Source organism: Vicia villosa, unplaced genomic scaffold, assembly GCF_029867415.1.
Source record: "Vicia villosa cultivar HV-30 ecotype Madison, WI unplaced genomic scaffold, Vvil1.0 ctg.002495F_1_1, whole genome shotgun sequence".
In the NCBI taxonomy this organism is placed as follows: domain Eukaryota; kingdom Viridiplantae; phylum Streptophyta; class Magnoliopsida; order Fabales; family Fabaceae; genus Vicia; species Vicia villosa.
Window position 1 is genome coordinate 19818 of NW_026705947.1, and position 22552 is coordinate 42369.

Below are 22552 nucleotides of genomic sequence, written 5' to 3' on the forward strand. Positions count from 1 at the left end.
GGACCAAGAACAATCCTCTTGGATTTTTCACTAAGACCACTTATGAGAACAATCCTCTCAAAGTGTCTAACTTGTTTCCAACAATCCTGGATAACAAGAATACAACAAGTATTTGATTTTGTATAAGATTTTTAATAGTAGAACAATGTATCAATCACTTGATTGATCTTCCCTTTCAAGCAATTATCAATGATAGTATAGTGCTCAATGTTTATGATCAATGATATAAATTTTTCTGGACATGTATGGAACACTAATGCAGAAAAAATATCAATGTGAAAGTTTGAATATTAAAGAGCACTTGGTGTGAAATTTGAGAGAATAAATGTGTATAATTGCAAAGTGAAAGAGGTGAATATGATATTTGAAAGTGAGTGTATATATAATGCCTTAACACCCTTAGGAAAGGATAAGATTATGTGAAAAGATGCAATGTTTGAATGAAAAACAATCTGACTCGTATGCACTGAAAAAGAATGAAGAAATGCTACTGTTTCAGCCGTAACGGGTTACGAGAATGGCCGTAACCGGTTACGCTGTACCGTTATAAAAGGAAATTTTGAAAATGCGTTTTCGTAACCGGTTACACCAAGAACCATAACCGGTTACGCTGGAAAGAAAAAGAAAACCAGTAGCAAAAGGAAGTCTGGCTGCGTGACCGTAACCGGTTACGTCAATAATCGTAACCGGTTACACTGAAGGAAGATACAAAAAAATGTTTCTTAAGACTTCTAAAATGTCAAGATTTTCTAGGGAGAGGACTTAATGACTTTATGCAATATTGTATGTATTTTTAGCACTATTTTATCAAGATAATAACATGTTTATACCTTAACTCCAAAAGTCTTTCAAAAGTTGTTTTAAGAAACTTGATGCTACATTAAGACTTGGATAGAATGCTCTTTGAATCTTTTTCTCATCCTTTCTTGATAGTTAGATATCCATGTTGTCTTCATCAAAACCATTTGATTGAGAAGCTTGTGTTTACAAAATATTTAGTCACTACAAAGATCAATTCATAATTACGAAATTCATCATAGGTAATTACTCATCCCTAACTTTAAGGAGTTTAGCTAGTTAAGATCTTAACAAAATACATTAAAAGAACTATAAATGTTACACATAAATTTATGATAAAGAATCTTCAACACCGAAATCTATTGAAATATGCTCTATGTCACTCCTTATGTGTTTGCTCTGCTCTAAGATACTTTTTCCGTCGTCCACAACCAAAAATAATAAAGAAAATAAAGTTTTTGGCACTTAAATACGAATTTAGGTGTTTGGAAACACGTTTGAACAGAGGAAAATGGCTCTGGTAAGTCTTAAATGCGTTTGGGGGGGTGTTTGACTCTAGTGTACGTGTTTGGAAACGCGTCTGGACAGGGGAGAAAAAAAGGATATTTAACCTTTAATTTATTCATATGACTTTTACCTCTTGATGTTAGCTTTCATTTGCCTCTGATCGCACGTTAATTATATATTATCAAAATATCGTACATATATCATGATGTAAGATGTGCTGAAAACTAGAATTTATAAATTCTTCTAAAAAGTTGTCGCGTTCCCTTTTTTGTCATTTATTTTACTTTCCATGCATGAAAAGCACGTTAAACCTTTCCCAAAACATCATATTATTAAGAAAATAAACTTGAATCCTTGTAAATCTCATTTGTTGATAAACTTACAAGATTAGTAAATTTATTATTCAAAAACAATAAAAGGTTAACGAATTTAATGTAAACATAAAGATAAAACATAGTAAAATGGTGACTAATCTCAATCCCAAACTTAACTTGTTGCTTGTCCTCAAGCAACTTCTAAAAGAAAATATTTCACCATACCAACTCAAATAAAGTCAAGAGTTATACGTTGCATACCTTTCTTAACCCTTTGCGATCTTCTCTTACCAGTACCTTGAGCTTCACATTTTTACCGAGTTTGACTGATCTTTCACATTCTCACTTGATGATACTGTTGGGGCTGGATGAAAATATACATGTTGAAAAAGTTTCATATTGCTTAGTTTTGTGAAGGAAGAGGGACTCCAATGCTATATATAGGATTCAATTTCTTTAGAGTCTCACATCACTTAGTTTTGTGAAGGAAAGAGAGTTCGAGGCTATATATAAGATTTAAGTTCTTCGTTACAAAATATAATAATCAAAAACACTCTAAGCTTGTATTTAAATTTTTATATTTTCTCTCATACTCTTATTTTCGAGTGATATGAGGGGTAGTTAAACATTTTCTTTGGAGTGTGTGGGTATATTGGGGCCTTGGGTGGTTAAGGGTAGTTTATGTTGTTGCTACCGCAAAAATCAACAGATTTGCCACTAACATATTGATCCTAAAAGGAAAGGAATGCCAGCAAACCACAAAATAAGATGCAATAGTCTCACGACCAGAGAAGGGGGTACGAGAGTCTGTTACGCGAGGGGAAGGTTCTAGCATCCCTCATGTACGTCGTACTCGACGGGATCCATGCTTGTTGTCTAATCTATGAGTGTGTTAAAGTCTATGCCTAAAACTGAACTAGTATGCAAAGTAAAGGGAAAAGAAAGTGTTGTACTCGCACGGTCCCTACCATGCTACCTGCGTATCCTTTTGGAGGAATCAGAGGTACCGTAACTCGGCTAACTGATTTCTGTTTGTTTTGTGTTTTTTTTAGGAGAACGAGTTACATTCGCACTCGCTGCTCGACCTTTGGAGTCTTACGCTTGAGAATAGAGCGGAAATAACAAACTGTTAAGAAAAGAAAATCAAAGAGTTTGGTTTGTGTTTTAATGAATGCATAAGGAAAACTTAAGCTAAAGGGGGAAAGCTTGCTACCTATGTTGTCATGCAAAGGGTGAAAGTCTATACTAAACTAGTAACCTACAGGGAATAAACAAAAGCCAACAAAGTAACAAGCAAACAAGCTCGGCTTTTGCACACACACCTACAGGCGCAAGTCTTGTAGTAGAAAAGTGGTTCCGCCATAGCCAAGAGCAGTGTATCACTAGATTCAACCAAGCATTACACCGAGGAGATGTGAATCCTTAACCGCGACATTGTATTACTAGCGCAAAGAGGAGCTGAGGTAAATCGATGCGTGCGTATGTAGCGGCGGAAAATTTGAGTTTAAGCCATTGGTTAACTTAACTCGTTTAAAAGCAAGAGTCGCCATCGAACTTTATTGATTCCAAAGGAGGAAAGGAAAAAAAACTCGAAAAAAATCCACAAAGAGAAATCTGGATACGAGGGTTGGTTATGCAAGAGGAAGGTGTTAGCACCCCTCACATCTGTGGTACTCCACAGGAACCTTTTGAAAATCTGTGTTATGTTTAAAACCATCTTTGTTTGCTAAAAAGAAATAAAAGAGAAAAGAAATGGTTATTTACAAAAGTTTGCTCGGCAAGACATAAACATCTCGTGCCTACATACCTCCTCAGTGCCTACATACCTTTTAAAAATGTATTACACTTAAAATAATATATTTTTTTACCATATTTATGATAAATATTATAAAGAATTCTATTTTAATTTTGACTTAAATGCACTTTTGGTCCCTGTAAGTTAGCGAGTTTTTGATTTTCGTCCTTGTAATTTTTTTTTGTATGAGTTCCTACATTTCACTTTCGCATTCGTTTTAGTCCCTAAAATCAAAATCCGCAGGAAACCTGCAGATTTTCCTGCGGATTTTGGATTTAGGGACTAAACCTCAAGCAAGAAATAAGATATAGGTACTCAAACAAAAAAAAACTTACAAGGACAAAAATAAAAAACTCGCTAACTTATAAGGACCAAAAATGCATTTAAGCCTTTAATTTTTATATATAAACAAATAGTTTGGTTACAAATGGAGAGTTGAAACTCATTTTGGGTCGGTGGTCTACCGTCCCTATAGGTAAGACTTGTATAGTAAATTTGGAACTCATATTACAACATAATTTTTTAAACTCGATTCTATAAAACCTGATACTTGTTAGAAACGGTCCGTTTAAAATCGAGCAGCCCATTTTATCACCTCTAATTGAGATTTTTGTTATATCAATTCAAGAAATCATAAATAATTTAGGATATAAAAAAGTGCTAAAGACCCTTCTTTAATGAATGACGTAGTAAAAAAAGTCAAATAAAAATAATAAAGACACATTAGCATTTTAAAAATAATATAAATTTAAAAAAATAAAAAAGTCACGCCAGAATTTAAAAAAAAAAATAGAAAACAAAAAAACCAAATAAACATTTTAGAAATAAAAAAATACAAAAATCAAATAGAACGATACATAAGCAACTGGTGTGTCATTTTCTGTCAAGGTCTAAAATGACATAATCTTTTAATAATAATATTATTTTTAAAAAAAATAAAAATATAGGAAAGTAAACCAAAAGTGACATATTGTATGATAGGGTGTAAAAATGATAATAACTCTTATATTTTTTTATTAAATTATAATTGTTTATTTGTTTTTAAAATTTAAATTATTATTATTAATTTTAAAATAGGAAAGGAGAAAATAATTATTATTAAAAAGTAGAATCTTTCTAGTTGGCACTGAATCTTCTTACGTGGCGCTTGCTGACTTGGAAAGCTTGAAAAAACAGCAATTTTCTTAACTTGCAAAACCAGATCTCGAACACTTGTCATAAGGGTGAATGGATTCATACCCTACCACCAAGCCATCAAGTTATATGGTTAATAAGGCTATATATTTTGATGTTCAGTTTTCAATTAATTAACTAATGGTATAGAGTATAAATAATATTATTAATTATTTGTTTATTAATATTTATTAATATTTATTAATATTAATATATTACTTTATTTATTTATTTATTATTAATATTTATTAATATTTATATATTGCTTTATTTATTATTAATATACTTTATTATTAATATATGTTAATATACACGTTTATTATTTTATTATTACTATTTATATATTACTTTATTTATTTATTAATATATGTTTATATATGTATATTAATATACTTTATTTATTTATTTATTAATATAATGTTAATAATATTATTTACGTAATATAATGTTAATAATATTAATAATATTAATATTTACGTAAAATAATGTTAATAATATTAATAATATATTAATAATGTTAATATAATTAGTAAAATAATAAACATATATATAAACATATATTAATAATAAAGAATATTAATAATAAATTTATTACATAAACATATATCAATAATATATGTTTATTAATATTTATATATTACTTTATTTATTTATTTATTATTAATATTATTTATTTATTATTAATATTAGTTATTTAGTTATTTATTTGTTTTTTATTATTAATATCAGTTATTTATTTATTTATTATTAGTATTATTAATATGTTTATTAATATTTATATATTACTTAATTTATTTATTTTATTTATTTATTATTAATATTATTAATATGTTTATTAATATGTTTATTAATATTTATATATTACTTTATTTATTTAGTTATTTATTTATTGTTAATATTTATATATTAATTTATTTATTTATTTTATTTATTTATTATTAATATTTATATATTACTTTATTTATTTATTTATTTATTTATTTTATATAATTACATATTTAAATTTATAAACATATATATAAACGTAACTATATAAAATTTATTAAGTAAATATTATTTAATTACATTTATAATTTATTTATTTATATAATATTTATTTATTAAATAAATTGTATAATATTATATAATTACATAATTACATTTATATAATTATTCATTTATAAATTTAATATAACTTTTACATAAATTAATTAATTAAATAAATTTTACGTAATATATAAATAAGTAATATTTTATATATTTTACGTAATATAAATATTAATAATATTAATAATATAAATATTAATAAACATATTAATAATATAAATAATAAATAAATAAATAATATTAATAATAAGTAAATAAAATATTATATAAACATTAATAATAAATAAATTAATTAAATAATATATAAATATTAATAAACATATTAATAATATTAATAATAAATACATAAATAAAGAAATATATAAATCTTAATAATAAATAAATAAATAAAATAAAATATAAATATTAATAATAAATTTATAAATAAAATAATACATTATAAATATGAATATACTATTATTGAAAAAAAATTTAGAAAATATGCTACATATACAGATGCTTCCATATTTATAACATGAAAGTATCTACAGCCTAGTGGTAGAGGAAGTGCATGTTTACCTCCTGAACCAGACCAAGATTCTGTCCAGCTATTCAAAATCAAAGGAATCTTCCTCCACAAGGTTAAGCGTTGTGGAAAAAATAAAGGGGAAAACCGAAACGGCGTCCTCTGTGTCAAGCCACATCACCAAGATTCTGTCCAGCTATTCAAAATCAAAGGAAGGCTAAATTTTTTTTTAATAAGGGGGAAAATCGAAATTCGCTACTTTGGCAGGGGGTAAAAGGTATTTAACCCTTGTTATAATTATTTATTTCTTATTTTATTTATAAATTAATTTGTCTCTTCTTTGAATTTGTATTGCGAAATAATAGTCTCAATAAGATAACCATGAAATTTCAAATTAGTTCAACATGATACAATGTAAAATTCATTTTCTGCATACATTTAGTAGTATTATTGATATTTATTAAATAAATATTTAAAAATTCATATAAAGTTTTGAATAGATGTCTAATAATCTATTATCTATCTATATTATCTATTATAAATATATAAAAAGTAAAGTATCTAGTAATTACAAATCAAGTCATCTAATAAATTAATTAAAAATGTTCTTATTTTAGGGATAAAAATGACTTTTGACAAAATAACTCAATACTATTGTTTTGACATTTAATACGGGTGATGTGTCATCACCCAAATATTTGTTTAATTTTCATTTTTTTATTTCAATTTTTATTTAATTAATAGTTAATAGAGACATTATAAATATAAATATATAAAAAGTAAAATACCTCTTAATTACAAATCAAGCCATCTAATAAATTAACTAAAACTGTTCTTATTCCAGGGATAAAAATGACTTTTGACAAAATAACCCAATACCATTGTAAATATAAATAAATAATAAATATGTAAAAAGTAAAGTATATCTACAGGTTGAATTTTCGAATTATCTACGGGTTGAATTTTCGAATTAGGGTTCTATGTTTCACTTCAAAGGCCACCCATTGTTGCTGGAATTTCATGTTTTTGGAGCTTTGGGTCAAATGGGTCTTCCAAATTTTGTTTTTTTCCAATCGAAAAATACAAATGTAATTTTTATATATATTTTTAGGGTTCAAATTCAACTCACACTCAGAATCAGAAATGGTATTGTATATTTGTAATCATCCATTATAAACAGTTCCGGTAAGAGTAGGTTTTTAGACAACCTGTTTTTTTAAAAAAATATGATATCATATACGGTCAATAACTCAATATACAAAATACAGATAGATCTTTCTTCATCAATTATCTATTATCGTGAAATTCTCCACCTTTCCAGAGAAAAGGTGATTATCAAATTGTCTATGTGCCATTATGACTATCACTGAAGCAGATAAAAACAATTATCTAAGATGTGCCAAATCAGCCCATAGTTGTCCAATTCAGCAGAGTAAAAACAATTATCTAACTTGTGCACCAAATTAGCAGATAAAACAGTTATCTAAGTTTTTCACCAAATCAAATCAGCATACAGTTCATTATGCAATTTTTCAATTGATAGAATAATATATAAGAGAGGTTTCTCAACAAATATGCAATTTTCAATTGATAGAATAATATATAAGAGAGGTCTCTCAACAAATATTTAGGTTTTCTTCCGTCAATTATTTACTTGGTTCTTATTGTTTCCTCCTCTTGTGCATCTGCACATGTTATGTTTGTGATGAATTGAGACATTTGTGGAAAAATTAATGACTTTTATATTTAGAGATACATCTTTCTTCATATTATCTATTATTGTGAAATTGTGTTACTTTCAGCTGAAAGCTGATCAGCAGATAAAACAGTTATCTAAGTGTGCACCAAATCTTTCTTCATCTATTATCTATTATTGTGAAATTGTGCTACTTTAAGGGGAAAGGTGATCAGCAGATAAAACAGTTATCTAAGTGTGCACCAAATCAGCAGATAAAACAACTATGTATCTTTCTTCATCTATTATCTATTATCGGGAAATTGTGCTACTTTCGGGGGAAAGGTGATCGGCAGATAAAACAGTTATTTAATTTTTTTTTTTTGAAAGCAAGATATCATTAACGGAAGAACTAGGGGTTCTTCAACCCGCTTACAAAAGAAGGAAGGCACCGATCTAAGAAGATATTACCGACCAAATTACAATTACGAAATAAAGAATAAAGGGTCCATATTGAACTCGTAAAACGTATAATTGGGATGGGTAATATTCCCACAAAAAGACCACTTCCACACAAGCGTTTTAATGTTCCAAACGACATTATTAACGCTCCATTTGTCCTTCCTAAAACACACCCCATTCCTCAAAGTCCACATGTGCCATGTTGTCGCAAGCCACACAATCCCTTCCTTTCTATGTCTCACTTTGTTGCCTTCAAAATAGGAGTGCCAATCCATGAAATTAGCTAAACATTCTTCCTCATTATTTTCCTTCTTACCCACCCAAATAGCCATCTCCTTCCATATCCTTTTCACCACCGAGCAACTAAAGAAGAAATGATTTCTATCCTCCATTCCACACCCACATAAAATACACAACATATCATTATGAGAGATGGATATACCTCTATACGCCAAAAGGTCCTTTGTTGGAAGTTTGTTGAGAAAAAGTCTCCAACCAAAAGCTTTGATTTTAAAAGGGACTTCCATTTTCCAAAGCAAGCCATAAGCTTCGTCGCACTTGTTATTCGGGCCTAACGGAATGCGCAAATCTTCATAGAAATTGTAGCAAGATTCCACCGAAAAAAACGGATTCAAATTATCATGCCACAAAACCTCATCCTTTCCCTCCTTCCAACCCTCAAAACCTTCCAACCGCTCCTTTAAAGCACCAAAAGACTCCCTTATAACCCCATTCTCCAACGAATCTACCGAAATACCAAGATTACTCCAATACCAAATACCTTCTCTCCACCCTCCCATCGCCGCTACCGAAACATGTTTCAAATGAGAATCCTTGTATAATTCCGGAAAATGGTCTTTCAACACAATATTCTCCAACCACCTAGATTCCCAAAAAGGAGTTTTGTATCCATCATGAATTGTAAAGCTACATTTCTCAACAATGGAATCAAACAAATACAAGGCACCTATTTTTAATAAATCCTTCCACCAAAAAGAACAAGAAGAAGGAATTTTATGACCTTTTTCTATACAAAACACCTTAGAAGTTATATCTCCATAACGCGATTTTAGAACATCAAACCACAAAGAATTTTGACCTTGAAGAATCCTCCATCTCCATTTATTAAGGAGAGCTAAATTGAAAAAAGCAATGTTTTTCACTCCAAGACCCCCTTTAATAAGTGGTAGATTAAACTCCTCCCATCTCACCCAATGAATGGTTCTTTTCTCCCTCGTTCCCCCCACAAGAACTTGCTTTGAATACTCTTGAATTTTTTTACCACGGTGCTCGGAGCTTTATAGAACGATAAAGTGAATATGGCTAGGGAACTAAGCACGGATTTTAAGAGGGTAATCCTACCTCCCAAGTTCAAGAACCGATTCGTCCATCCTTCCAATCGATTCTTCATCCTTAGCACAAGGGTAATCCACGTCGATTCCTTTCTAGGATTGAATCCTATGGGAATGCCGAGGAAGTAAAAGTTGCTATCTTCCATCCTACAAGAAAACAAATGAGAAACGGCCTCCAAAAAATAGCAATTAGAGTTAATACCAATCAATTTGCTTTTGTGGTAATTTATGCCTAAACCCGAAACAATTTCAAATGCCCGGAGAACCGCCTTAACCGCCCACACATGCCTCCAACTACCATCTCCCACCAATAAGGTATCATCCGCAAATTGAAGCAAATCCACCTTACAACCTTTAATATCAAAGCTATTGAATTCTCCAAGCTCAACGGATTTTTTCACTAGACCCGCTAAACCTTCCGCTACCACCACATATAAGAAAGGAGATAAAGGATCGCCTTGCCTCAAGCCCCGGGTAACCACAAACTCCTTCGTGGGGCTACCGTTAACCAAAACCGACATGCTACTATTGAACACCAAAATCTCCATCCATTTCATCCATCTCTTTCCAAACCCCATCCTTTTCAACATATATCTAAGAAAGCTCCAACTAACTTTGTCGTATGCCTTTTCAAAATCAACTTTGAAAAGCATGCAATTTTTACCTTCTTTCCTAGCATAATCCACCACTTCATTCGCCACTAGCACACCATCCAACAATTGTCTTCCGGGAACAAACGCACTTTGGCAAGGAGAAATGATGGAATTAAGCACCCTTTTTAATCTCCCCGCCAACACTTTAGCCACCACCTTATACAAGCATCCCACCAAGCAAATAGGCCTATAATCATCCAAACTTAAAGGGTTGTTATTCTTCGGAATTAATGAAAGAAAAGATGAAGTGATAGCCTTGGATACGGATTTTCCATCAAAGAAATAATTAAAGAACCTCAAAAAATCATATTTGATGAAATGCCAACATTTCTTTATGAAAAGAAAAGTATACCCGTCCGGACCCGAGCTTTTATCCACCCCGCACTCCCAAATCGCTTCCTTAATTTCTCCTTCAAGAAAAGGTTTTTCTAAAACCGACACTTCATCCACTCCAATAGAATTAAAGGAAATACCATCCAACACCGGTCTAACCTCCTCCGTTTCAATGAATTTATTACCAAAGTGATTCCACACCTCCTCTTTAACCTCCTCCACCGATTCCTTCAAGCCTCCGGGTGTGTTAATCGGACCCAAATGATTTTGACGTCTTCTTTGTTTCATCACTTTGTGGAAAAAACCACTATTAGCGTCTCCCTCTTTAAGCCACTTGATTCTTGATTTTTGTATAAGCATATTCTCTTTGATCCTAAGATTCTTCCAAAAGTTTCCATTTGCCTCTTTTCTCATCTCAAGATTAGCTAAAAAAGAAGAACAAGAATTCGTATCCAACCTATCGTCCGCCAAATTAATGTCACGCACACATTCCTCCAACTCCAACTCTATCCTCCCAAACACCTCCTTATTCCACTCCTTTAATTTATCTTTTAAAAGCCTAAGTTTCTCCTTCAACACGAAATCGCCTCTTCCCTCCACCTCCATACCCTTCCATTCCTTCTCCACAAAAGGTAAAAAAGAATCTATGGAAAACCATTCATTGTTGAATTTAAAAGGTTTCGGACCCCAATTAGCAACATCCGTCTTTATCCAAATCGGGCAATGGTCCGAAATATCTCTATCCCCTATCAATTGTCCGACCACCTCCCATCTATTGATAATGACATTAGATAGAAGAAATCTATCAATTCTACTCTTCGTCTTACCATCCCCGCTAAACCAAGTGTATTTTTTCCCTTTACAAGGTACATCCACCAAAGAAGATCTTTCAATAAAATCCGCAAACAATTCCACCTCTCTACTATTAGCCATCTTGTCCTTGCCCTTTCGTTCTTTCCTATCTTTCACGGCGTTGAAATCTCCTCCCACTATCCATTCCCCATCTTTGTATGTTTCCTTCAAAGTTAAGAGTTCCTCCCACAACACCTTTTTTTTATGTAATTCACATGAAGAGTACACATTTATCACATAGTAAAGATTATTATTCCATCTCAATTTAATTCCCAAAAAACCTTCTCCCTTGAAACTAAACACAACTTCCATATTATCATTGTTCCACAAAGTGAGTAAACCCCCCGATCTTCCCATCGAGTTAGTAAAGGAATAACCGACGTTCGGGAATGTCCAAAAACTCTTAGCAATCTCTTCTCTCATGCTAGTGACCTTTGTTTCTTGAATTAAAAAAATGTCCGCTTTTCCCTTTATGATAAGAGAGCATATTCTCCTCCTTTTGAGTGCATTCACTCCCCCTCTATCTAAGTGTGCACCAAATAAGCAGATAAAACAATTATCTAAGTGTGCACCAAATCAGCAGATAAAACAGTTATTATGCAATCTCAACAAATATTTAGGTTTTCTTCCGTCAATTATTTACTTGGTTCTTATTGTTTCCTCCTCTTATGCATTTGCACATGGTACGTTTGTGATGAATTGAGACATTTGTGGAAAAATTAATGACTTTTAAAAAAAATGCAATGTTTTGATTTTAATTGATATCTTGGGTACCATTTCCAATTAAATGAATTTTAATTGAGTCCTTAGGTACTAAAAAGTTATTTTTTGAGATAAGAATGATCAACTAATTCAATTAAATTATTCTAAAGTTTAATTAATCCATTAAAATTTAATTAATGAAAATAAACTATATAATATTATTCCTCATAATATTATGCTATTGATTTTTTTTTACAAAATTGAAACATTATTCCTCATAATTGGTAGCGTATTGAAACATTATTTTTAATAAGTGTATTAAAAATCACATAAGTTAATTTATGATTTATTCCAAAATAATAAAATAAATTTATTTCAAAGTAAATATTCCAAAATAAAATATGATTAACTTGAAATTGAATCTATAAAGATTATGATCTATTTAAATAAAGAAGATAAATATATAAGAATTATTTTATTCTCTAATTATGTTTGATTTCTTAATTGAAATTATATATTTTTTAACTTATAAAATTACTAAAACAAAACAAAATATTTTCAAATTAACTTTATTGATAAATGATAAATGATATTCATAAAAAAAAAATGATAATGGAGTATTCAAGAACAAAAAATTAACTTTATTGAATACTCCATTTCTTAATTTTTTCATGAATATCATTTATCATGAAAAAATATGATAAATGGAGTACTCAAGAAAAAAAATCATGTTAATGAGAAAAAAATTTAGTGATATAGAAATAAAAATTAAAAATTATTTTTATGAATTATTTAAAAAAATTTATGGATGGGAAAAATCATACCATATATAATATTATGAGATGATATAAGAAAAAAGAAAATACTTAACTCCTAATTTAATTTGACTTAGTTTTTTTTTTTCAAATCTAATAAATAAAAGCAAATATTATTTAATATTAAACCTGATTTACCTTTAATGTTCAAAAATATATTTTTTTTAAATATGATTTTACTTTTAGTATTCAAAATTTACGTGGTTTATGTTAATAAATTTATTTAAGTTTTTATTTTTAAAATTTTAGTAATATATGAAGTATAATTAAAATCTCTATTAAAATATAATAAATTATATTAAAATTTCAATTTACAAAAAAAATATTAGTGATTTTCTATAATAGAATGTTGTCATTTATACTAAAAAGTGTTATAAATATTTGTGTATGATAAAAGAACATGAGACAATTGTGATAGAAAAACACATAAATTTATTATGAAAAAGATAAATTCATCATTTTTTTTTTACATTTCTACAATTATGTATTATCATTTTATTTAATTAGTACATATATCATAAAGTTTTATCACCGCATCAAAAGTAAGTTTTGTCTCTTTATAAAAACATAAAACATAATATACATTAATTGTAATAATTGTAATTATTATAATAATATACATTAAACGTAAAAACTTTTAAGTATTTGACGGGAGCTGTCATACATTTTAGGTTTGAAAAAATGGACTAATATCTAATTTTTTAGGATTAACTCATTTGGATTCAACTGGGGTGTGTTAACTTATCTGGATTGACGAGTAAATGTGAACGTATGATATCAGCTATTGACTGATCATTTTAATGTCTACCTTTTAATTATTTCTTTTGTTATTGTTGTTTTACATAATTGAACTTATAAAAATGGTTGTACGATTTATTATAAATAAAGATCAATTTTTGGTCAATATTATTAATAATTGAAACTACGTGAATATTTATGAACTACAAAATAAGTTATATTATGTTTGATATTACAAAAGACATAGATTAAAATTTGATAAATTATTATAAGTTATTTATGTATTGATGTTATCCAACTGAAAATATGGTCTCATGCTTAACAATTTAGTCATTGATTATGTAATGTGAATCCCGATTAGACCCGTGCGACATCACGAGTTTCCTACTAGTTTTTAAATATAGATAAAATATCATATTAAATGTAACCGTTATATCCATTGACATACTATTTTTTTCAATGGATTAACTATTTTAAAGATGAGTTGTGCTATCCTTACACTAGATTTCTACACCTATCCAATTTACATCGTATAAATACAAAAGAATCAGCTTTGCACAGATTTTAATGTGGAGAAAAAATTATTAAAAAAATGAAAAGTATTGATTTATGGTATAATACAAGGTGTAGGTGTAGGTTTAAGTGTAAAACTAGCATTTCTCTTTAAAGATTAGTTGAATTATCAATGTTGTTCATATCCATTGAATTTATAATTTTTTTCAAAGTAAACTTTTATAATTAAAGAAACATTCATTTCATTCAACATTTCCTAGAAAAACAATACATGAATCACTCCCTTCATGCATCCATAAAAATTATTTATATAGTTTGCTCTTGTAAATTGAACTTACACCAAAACTTTCACTTTGCAAGCATTTCTCAACCTATCCCAATGGCAGCAATCACCACTCCTAGCCTTCCCTTTTGCCCTCCACCAAAGGACCAGAACGGTGAAAACATGGTCGAATTTTTCGACTTTACTTCACTGGCAAAAGAAGGAAAAGTTCCAAAAGAGTTCATTTGGCCTACTGAGTATTGGGTCAAAAGCAGTGGAGAAATCATTGAACTACCAATCATTGACATTGACCTCATCAAGAATGATGAATTTGCAATGGCCAAAGCTGCAGAGATTGTGAGAGAGGCATGCATAAAGCATGGTGCCTTTGAAGTCACTAACATTGGTGTGGATGTAGATTTCAATGATCTTGTTCTTCGAGAAACCGACAACATTTTCAAGCTTCCGTTGGACGAGAAAATCAAAGCTATAGCGAAAGATTCTGGTTTCTCAATTGCTCATGCAGAGAGGTATACTACTGTTTTGCCATGGAAAGAGACATTCTCTTTCATGTACAATCACAACAGCAAAAATGAGACACAGGTTATTGATGTTGTTAATTCTCTCTTAGGTCAAAAGTTTCAACAAACTGGGTAAGCACTATGAACCTCACTCCATCAAGTTCTATATTTTTTGTTTTGAAAAATAGGCTCATTATTTTTATTTTTATTTTTGAATAGGTTGGTGTATCAGAAATACTGTGATGTAATGAATGAGTTAACCAAGGTGCTTTTTGAGCTATTGGCTATTAGTCTGGGTGTGGATCGAAACCATTATCAAGGCTTTTTCGAAGATGCTGTGTCAATGATGAGATGCAACTTTTATCCACCTTGCAGTTCTAACCTTAATGGTGCACTTGGAAATGGCCCTCATTGTGATCCAATCTCTCTCACTCTTCTCCTTCAAGATCAAGTTGGAGGCTTAGAAGTTTTTGCTGACAACAAATGGCTTGCTGTTCCACCAAAACCTAACACCCTTGTCATCAACATAGGTGACACTTTCATGGTACGTAATATTATATCACATCATTATATTTTCATAGTTGAAAGTAACAGGCATTTACACATTCGAGGTATTCGAGATATCAGTGACCGTTCAATCAGGATCTGATCTGATAGTCTAACAAAATATAAATTTTAACTTAAATGCGTGAATATGTGTTTCCTTGACTACAAGAAAATCGGTTATACATTTTGTTTATGTAAACTTATTAATCATGTGTTTGTTGTTTGTTTTAGGCATTGACCAATGGATTGTACAAGAGTTGTCTCCATAGGGTTTTTGTTAGCAACAAGGTGGAGAGGAAGTCCTTGACCTTTTTTGTGAATCCTAGAGGAGACAAAACTGTGAGTCCTCCTGATGAGCTTTTGGGAAAAGAAGAGTCAAGAAAATATCCCGATTACACATGGAATGAACTGTATCAGTTTACACAGAAGATTCGAAGAGTTGATGCTCACACACTTGACAGTTTTGTAGCTTGGCAAAGCTCTTATGAGGCATCCAACTGATATTTGATGCTAATGAATAATAGATAATAAGACTTGTTGTGTCAACTATAGTTCAATATGAGTTGTATAATGGTTAATTAATAAAATGTGTACCTTGGTTATTAGTCCCCATCTTATATTATTTTATCAAGTAGTGGGTTTCAATTTTCAAGATAATTTTTTGTATGGACTGTGATGGAGCACAAACTAAATGAATACGTTTTTGGCTTGACCATAAAAAAGGTAGAAGTTCAATCATCAACTCTGATCACTCCATAGAAAACATTAAGGATACAAAGCAATCATACTTTCTTAGATGTTGGAGTGTTAATCTTGCAAGTTTATTTCGCACCGTAGTAACGTAGATTCAATCCACCGTATTACGACACTTTTCCAACATTTCATCAAGTATTTTTAATTTTCTTGCGGAAAAATGGCTTATGATTCCTAAATTTTTCCACAATCATATTCCTTTTGATCCAAAGTCACAAATCAAACCAACATTTGTTCTTAGATGTAGGAAATGAACCCCGATCAAGACGTAGAAAATGCCATAGCTCTTCCAACATCCAGATCTTCCCATACCTTTGTAAATTATTCAATCAGTATTGAATATTTTGGAAATTCATTCAAATCATTAGGATAAATCCAAAAATGAAAGGAAAATAGATATATTCTAGGGTTTTGAGACCACGAGAAATTGAATGGAATTCCTCATGCAATGCTTCCATAAGTCATACTTGCCGCTGTAGCCAATCACTCGGTATTAGGGGTTCTCATCAAAGACAGAAGTTCATGCGACCTAATATACCTTTGGGTATTTAAGAAGTTTGAACATTGTGTGTAAGATATGAAGTCGTGCAAATAGATCTACCAGTGCATGTGAAACTATAGATCTACCACGAAAGTATAAACAAGAGAACCACGAAAGTATGCTTCCTTGTGATCCTCTACAAAAATGTCTACAACAATTTCCTAGGAAGTTTGTTTTTTGCGATACTAGACAAAGTGGCCTACACAGTCTATTTGAAGATGAAATATCACAAGTCAGGTGAGTCGGTCATTATTATAACTAATTTAAATGAAGCCCGCCTTATACACAATATGGTATTCAATAAGCCCCTCATGACCCTCATCGCTGTTTAGAGGGGAGGGAAGAATGCCCATGAAGCAATTGGTGTGGTCGATATTGACATGCGAGAAGAGGAAATCTCTTAGGATGATTAAGGTAGTATGTCAATAGGACCCAAGGGTAAGACCTTAAGTCTAGTCCTAGATGACGAATTCAAGACTATCCAACAGGATAATAATACAACATGGTTGGTTCCTAAAGGCATTGATTTGTCGTCTGAAGTGAACAATAGGCTCGTCGAATGTCTCAGCGCTAATGTTTTTCTTTATGCAATCTTACCCACCAAGATATTGGGCATAAATATGGGATTAGATTACCATCACTTCCCAACAAAGAAGGTGGGTATCCCTCGAGAAAGCTTAAGAAACCATGAAGACAATCTAGGGCTTGCTTGATGTTAAATTCATATCCGAGGTAAGATAAATTGATTGGCTCTCCAAAGTCGTACTTGTCAAGAAAGCCTCTGGGAAGTTGAGAATGTGTGTTGGTTATGCTGACCTTAGTAACGCATGCGCAAAAGATTCGTATCCACTTCTAAACATGGACAAGTTGGTGGATAGCTTACTTGGATATAAACTCTTGTCGTTCATAGATGTATACTCTCTTTATGATTATGGATGTAAATGGATATCTACGGGGGAAAGTAGTATGATATATGCGTCCTCCCCATTAAATAAATATGATATTCACATCCACCCCATATTTGTGCGGGTATCAGCTGAATAAGTAATTTGTGACTTTTAAGGTACCCACATATAACCATGGATAAAATTGTTTTCTAAAATTATTTCTTAAAAAAAAATATTTTCAGCTTCTTTTAAAGATACAAAAAGTTATTATTACATAACATCCATACAATTCACTCTTAGTCAAAATATACATGTGTGCGTGTTCCTCTGCAAGGGAAATGAGACTCAGAGGCCATAGTAGGTTTACAATAGTTTATTGTATTAGGGCTTGCCCACAGCGGCGATAAGCTCTGTGAGGTGGTGTATAGAGGTGATTTAGGAGACCCGATCACTGATAAGTGCCAGAATGTAGTTATTTTGTGTATGTAAATAGTGGCACTTATCAATACTTTTTGTTAATACCGTTTGAATAATTCCCCGTTTTTGTGTAAATTCATATACTTTGAGTTTTATTATGTTTTCGTGTAGATATGTACCGTTTGATAGTTTTGTTGTCTTTTTATAGGTATTTTTGTGTTTTCGGAGCCTCGAGGAATAAAGTGTTGGAGACACGGCTGCGAATGCGTTTTGAAGAAATAAAGCTACTGTTCTGGTGTAGCTCGCGTCGCGCGCTAGAGGGCGCGTCGCGCGCTGAAGGAAAAAAAGAAATAATTCAGGCAAAAGCTTGGGCGCGTCGCACGCTCTAGGGCGGTTTATTACATTAAGTGAGAGGGAGCGTCGCGCGCTCTGCGATATCAGTTTTGTATAAATAGTTCATAACATATTTTTTTAGGGTTTTATCACCCATTTCCCCCTTGGAGTGGCTCTGATCCTTTCTTGATGGTTTAGAGGTTTAGGAAACACCATTGGGTGCTACATCATGTGGATTGACTATGGATTTGTCTCGATTTCCTTGATACGGTGAGAGTTTCCTGTTCATCTTCTTTCTTCCCTATGTTTCATTCCAATGGTGGGTGCTACATCATGTGGATTGACTCTTATTGTATGTACATTTGTTGATCTTGGGATCGTTTATATATATTTGCTTTACAAACCATCATCGTAGTTGTTCTTGATCTTTTTGCTTAAATGCTCTGGATTTGTGTTGTTGCAGAAATGGACACCGTAGATCTTGATTAGGAATGATAACTGTTAGTTTCTAGGTTTCAGAAATGGATTTAGGGCTAATAATCGTAATGGGTATCGAGTTTAGTGCCTCTGTGTTGTTTGTGTCGGTTGAGACATCGCTGATGTGAATAGTACGGTTGAGCTTTCGTCGGTGTTGTAGAAATGGACAATGATGTGGCGTCTCGATTGATGCCTGGTGATTTTGATGCGTATTATGAGTGTGGTGCGATACGATCTTCCGAATTAAGTATTCGAAGGGTAGAACGAAATGCAATTCCATAACTATTTCTCCTAGACTATTAAGATTGTTTATTTGCTTCTATTTACTTTTCCCGCATTTACCTTTCCGCACCCCAATCATGAAACTTAGAACGCGAGATAGTCGAATGACAGTTTTTCTCACCAATCTCTGTGGACACGATAAATGTAACACCCTTCTAATTTCCCCGCATAAATTTTAAAGCAATCAGAGTTTAACATGAATAAAAGGGCGTCACAATTCATTTAAAATAAAATTCTACATTCATGGTCATTCTCTACTGATAGTTCTGTAATAAAATTCTACATTCACGTTCAGAATTCCTGTATGCAGAATTTTCCAAAAGTAAGCATCAGACCCAAATATTAAAACACACTTTTCTCCCTCTTCATAAAAAGTCCACAATCGCTTCAATCTGAATCACAAGTAAAAAGTTATGCCCTTTTTACTGACAGATGCTCCATAATTGCAAAAATCATAATTTGAGATTGATGAATAAGTTCCATCTCTCTCGCTTGCTTCCAAGATCTACCAACATTTCTTTTCATCCAACCACGAAAGTCACCCGACTATAATCCAACTATACTCAAGACATACCATCTACATAATTAATCCATCAACTATCATTTCCATTGGAATAATTCCTCATTCTCAATCAATTTACCGTCCATAATCTACGCACATCTCAAACTCGACTGATACGAATTCATGAGTCCATACTCTCGTCGGTTCGCAACAACATCGCTTCAATACCGTTTGCACTCTTACCATTAACATCACCTTGAACCAACTTCTACATACTAACAACACGTCCGAGAGACACACCTTTCAATTATTTCTTCCATTCCTTCAACTCTAACACTAACATCCCGTGCAGTACCAACAAACAAGTCTAGTTCTAAGAACAAGTGTAACCGCAACTTCACCTCCTTCCAACATTATCTTGTCACAATTAAATATGTTACAGCTGCTGCAACCATTTTTATAACAAAGTTCATCTCGTTAGCTTTCCGACGCTTCAAACGAAACTCAAATTGGATGTCCAGAACTCCAGTTATGAATTTTCGAAGTTTCATAAAGATTCAGCAATTTTCTTGCGTTTTGCTTATGGAAATTCCGCTCCAAAACTCATCCTCTTCAAATCAATCACATTCTTAACATCCCCTTATCATATCTCCTCGCCTCCATACATTTTATCGCTGAAGTTCGATTTCTGAAACATCACGACATCAACCCTCTTTGCAACTTGCAACTGAATTTCTTTCGAGAAGCAAGGCTTCTCCCCCACTTCGCTCAAACCAAATCCTACAACAAAACAAACAAGTACCAACAGTGATTCACTCACATGTCGCATACCAAGGGGTAATACGCCGATAGTATTTAACTGTCGTGTAACTCAACTGACTCGACACTTGGCCGGACGGACCGACCTGCTCTGATACCACTATTGTAACACCCTTCTAATTTCCCCGCATAAATTATAAAGCAATAAGAGTTTAACATGAATAAAAGGGCGTCACAATTCATTTAAAATAAAATTTTACATTCATGGTCATTCTCTACTAAGAAACAACATTTGATTTGAATAAAATTCATGTTTATCACAGCGGAAATTAAACAAACTTTGGATAATTCTTAAAACCACATAAAATACTATTCATAAGGTCACATGCCTTAGTTTCAAAAGAAATAATTATCCAAACAATCAAAATGAAATAATATAGCATAATCAACTCTCAATCAAGCATTCCCCAGTGTTACAAGTCTCAAAGCATGACATCGACACCTATTTATTAAAACTAAAGACATGACTTTACAAGCCATCCTCACTGATCGCTTAAGCCGCTACTTCAATCTGAAATCATCAAAGTAAGGGTGAGACTACATCATAAATTAAATAGCATTATAAATTGCCAGATATAGAATTCATAAGCAATTATCCACCCTACTTAGCATATTCAGATTTATCAATTCATACCAATCACAATAATTAATCTACACACAATATTATAACATTGGAACACTTCCATTCATGTTATAATGATTCATACACCTAATGCATTGAAACTATATGCATGTGGTACCAATCATGGGTTTCACCCATCTCACGGATCCACCATCATCAAGGATACGGCTACTTCCACTCACTAATTCCACACAATGGGAATTAGTGACAACTGATCCATCTACGTCGGGATTTAGCCACCATATGATTCATAAATGCATGCACCATATATCACATGCTAATCACCACTTTAAATCATATGAACATCATCAATAAAATTTAATTCACCACACAGTGCAAACAACAATATCACCTCTCACAATCGTGTACCAAGTACAACAAATCAACCCGACAGCAACATGGCATTTACATCATCATTCATCAAAACACATGATAACAACATTTACCATGAATAACATCCATCTGCATCATCATTCATCAAAACACATGATAAACATATTTACCACAAACAACATCCATTTACATAACAAGCAGAAGCAATCACATTATAACAACACACATCATTGCACATATTCAATTATGCAAACAACTCATTGCACCTCATCAACTATGCAAAACAAGAATAAACCACATTTGGAGAAAATGATACTTTTCAAAATAAAATCAAGTTATTGTTGTTTTCTTTATTTCATATGGTAGAGTATTCAATTTAAGGAGCAACGTCCAAAACAGCGTCTAAAACGGACTTACGGTTTGAAAGTTAGGAGCTTTTAAAGTTAAGTGAAATTTAAGAAAACCTGTGGAACCCGGTTCCTCCCCATATGGGAACCTGTTCATGCTGAACAAAATCACCTCATTTCGGGTTTTTACTATGGGAACCCGGTTCCTCCCACCTGGGAACCGGTTCCTGATGCTGATGTGGCAGAAAACTCCAATTTTATGACTTTTCTTCATTCCTACTTTCACCATCAACACCAAATACGAACCCACACATTATAGTGACCAATTTTCATCAGTTTTTATGATTCTAACATAACAACAATGCAATATAACTATCATCCATCAATTATAACAAACCAATTGCATCATATTTATCAAATTGGGCATGTTAGTGTCAGAATCTCATAAATCCTAACATCCTAAATAGAGATTCAAACTCTTAATCTATTCTACCATCATCAAAACTAAAATACTAGTTAATAAAGAATAGTCACCCCTTACCTTAATTCACGGTTGGATTCTATTTCTCTTCGCGTCCTCTCTACGTATTCCTCCATGTTCTTCGTGCCCTAACTCTCTCCCTCTGCCTCTTCTCAA

General features: G+C 31.8%; 1 protein-coding gene across 1 annotated transcript; it reads left to right on the top strand.

Annotated features, from left to right (window-relative positions):
• The first annotated feature begins 14652 nt into the window (after positions 1-14652).
• LOC131638985 (gibberellin 20 oxidase 2-like) lies at positions 14653-16128 on the top strand. The gene is made up of 3 exons (XM_058909510.1): positions 14653-15188; positions 15276-15600; positions 15834-16128. The coding sequence occupies exons 1-3, from the start codon at positions 14653-14655 to the stop codon at positions 16101-16103; spliced, it is 1131 nt and encodes a 376-aa protein (XP_058765493.1). The 3' UTR covers positions 16104-16128.
• Positions 16129-22552: the final 6424 nt, after the last annotated feature.

Coding starts and splice junctions, on each gene's coding strand:
- LOC131638985 (XM_058909510.1), top strand. CDS start 14,653: ATGGCAGCAATCACCACTCCTAGCCTTCCCTTTTGCCCTCCACCAAAG. Junction 15,189..15,275: donor CAAAAGTTTCAACAAACTGG/GTAAGCACTATG, acceptor ATTTTTGAATAG/GTTGGTGTATCAGAAATACT. Junction 15,601..15,833: donor ACATAGGTGACACTTTCATG/GTACGTAATATT, acceptor TGTTTGTTTTAG/GCATTGACCAATGGATTGTA.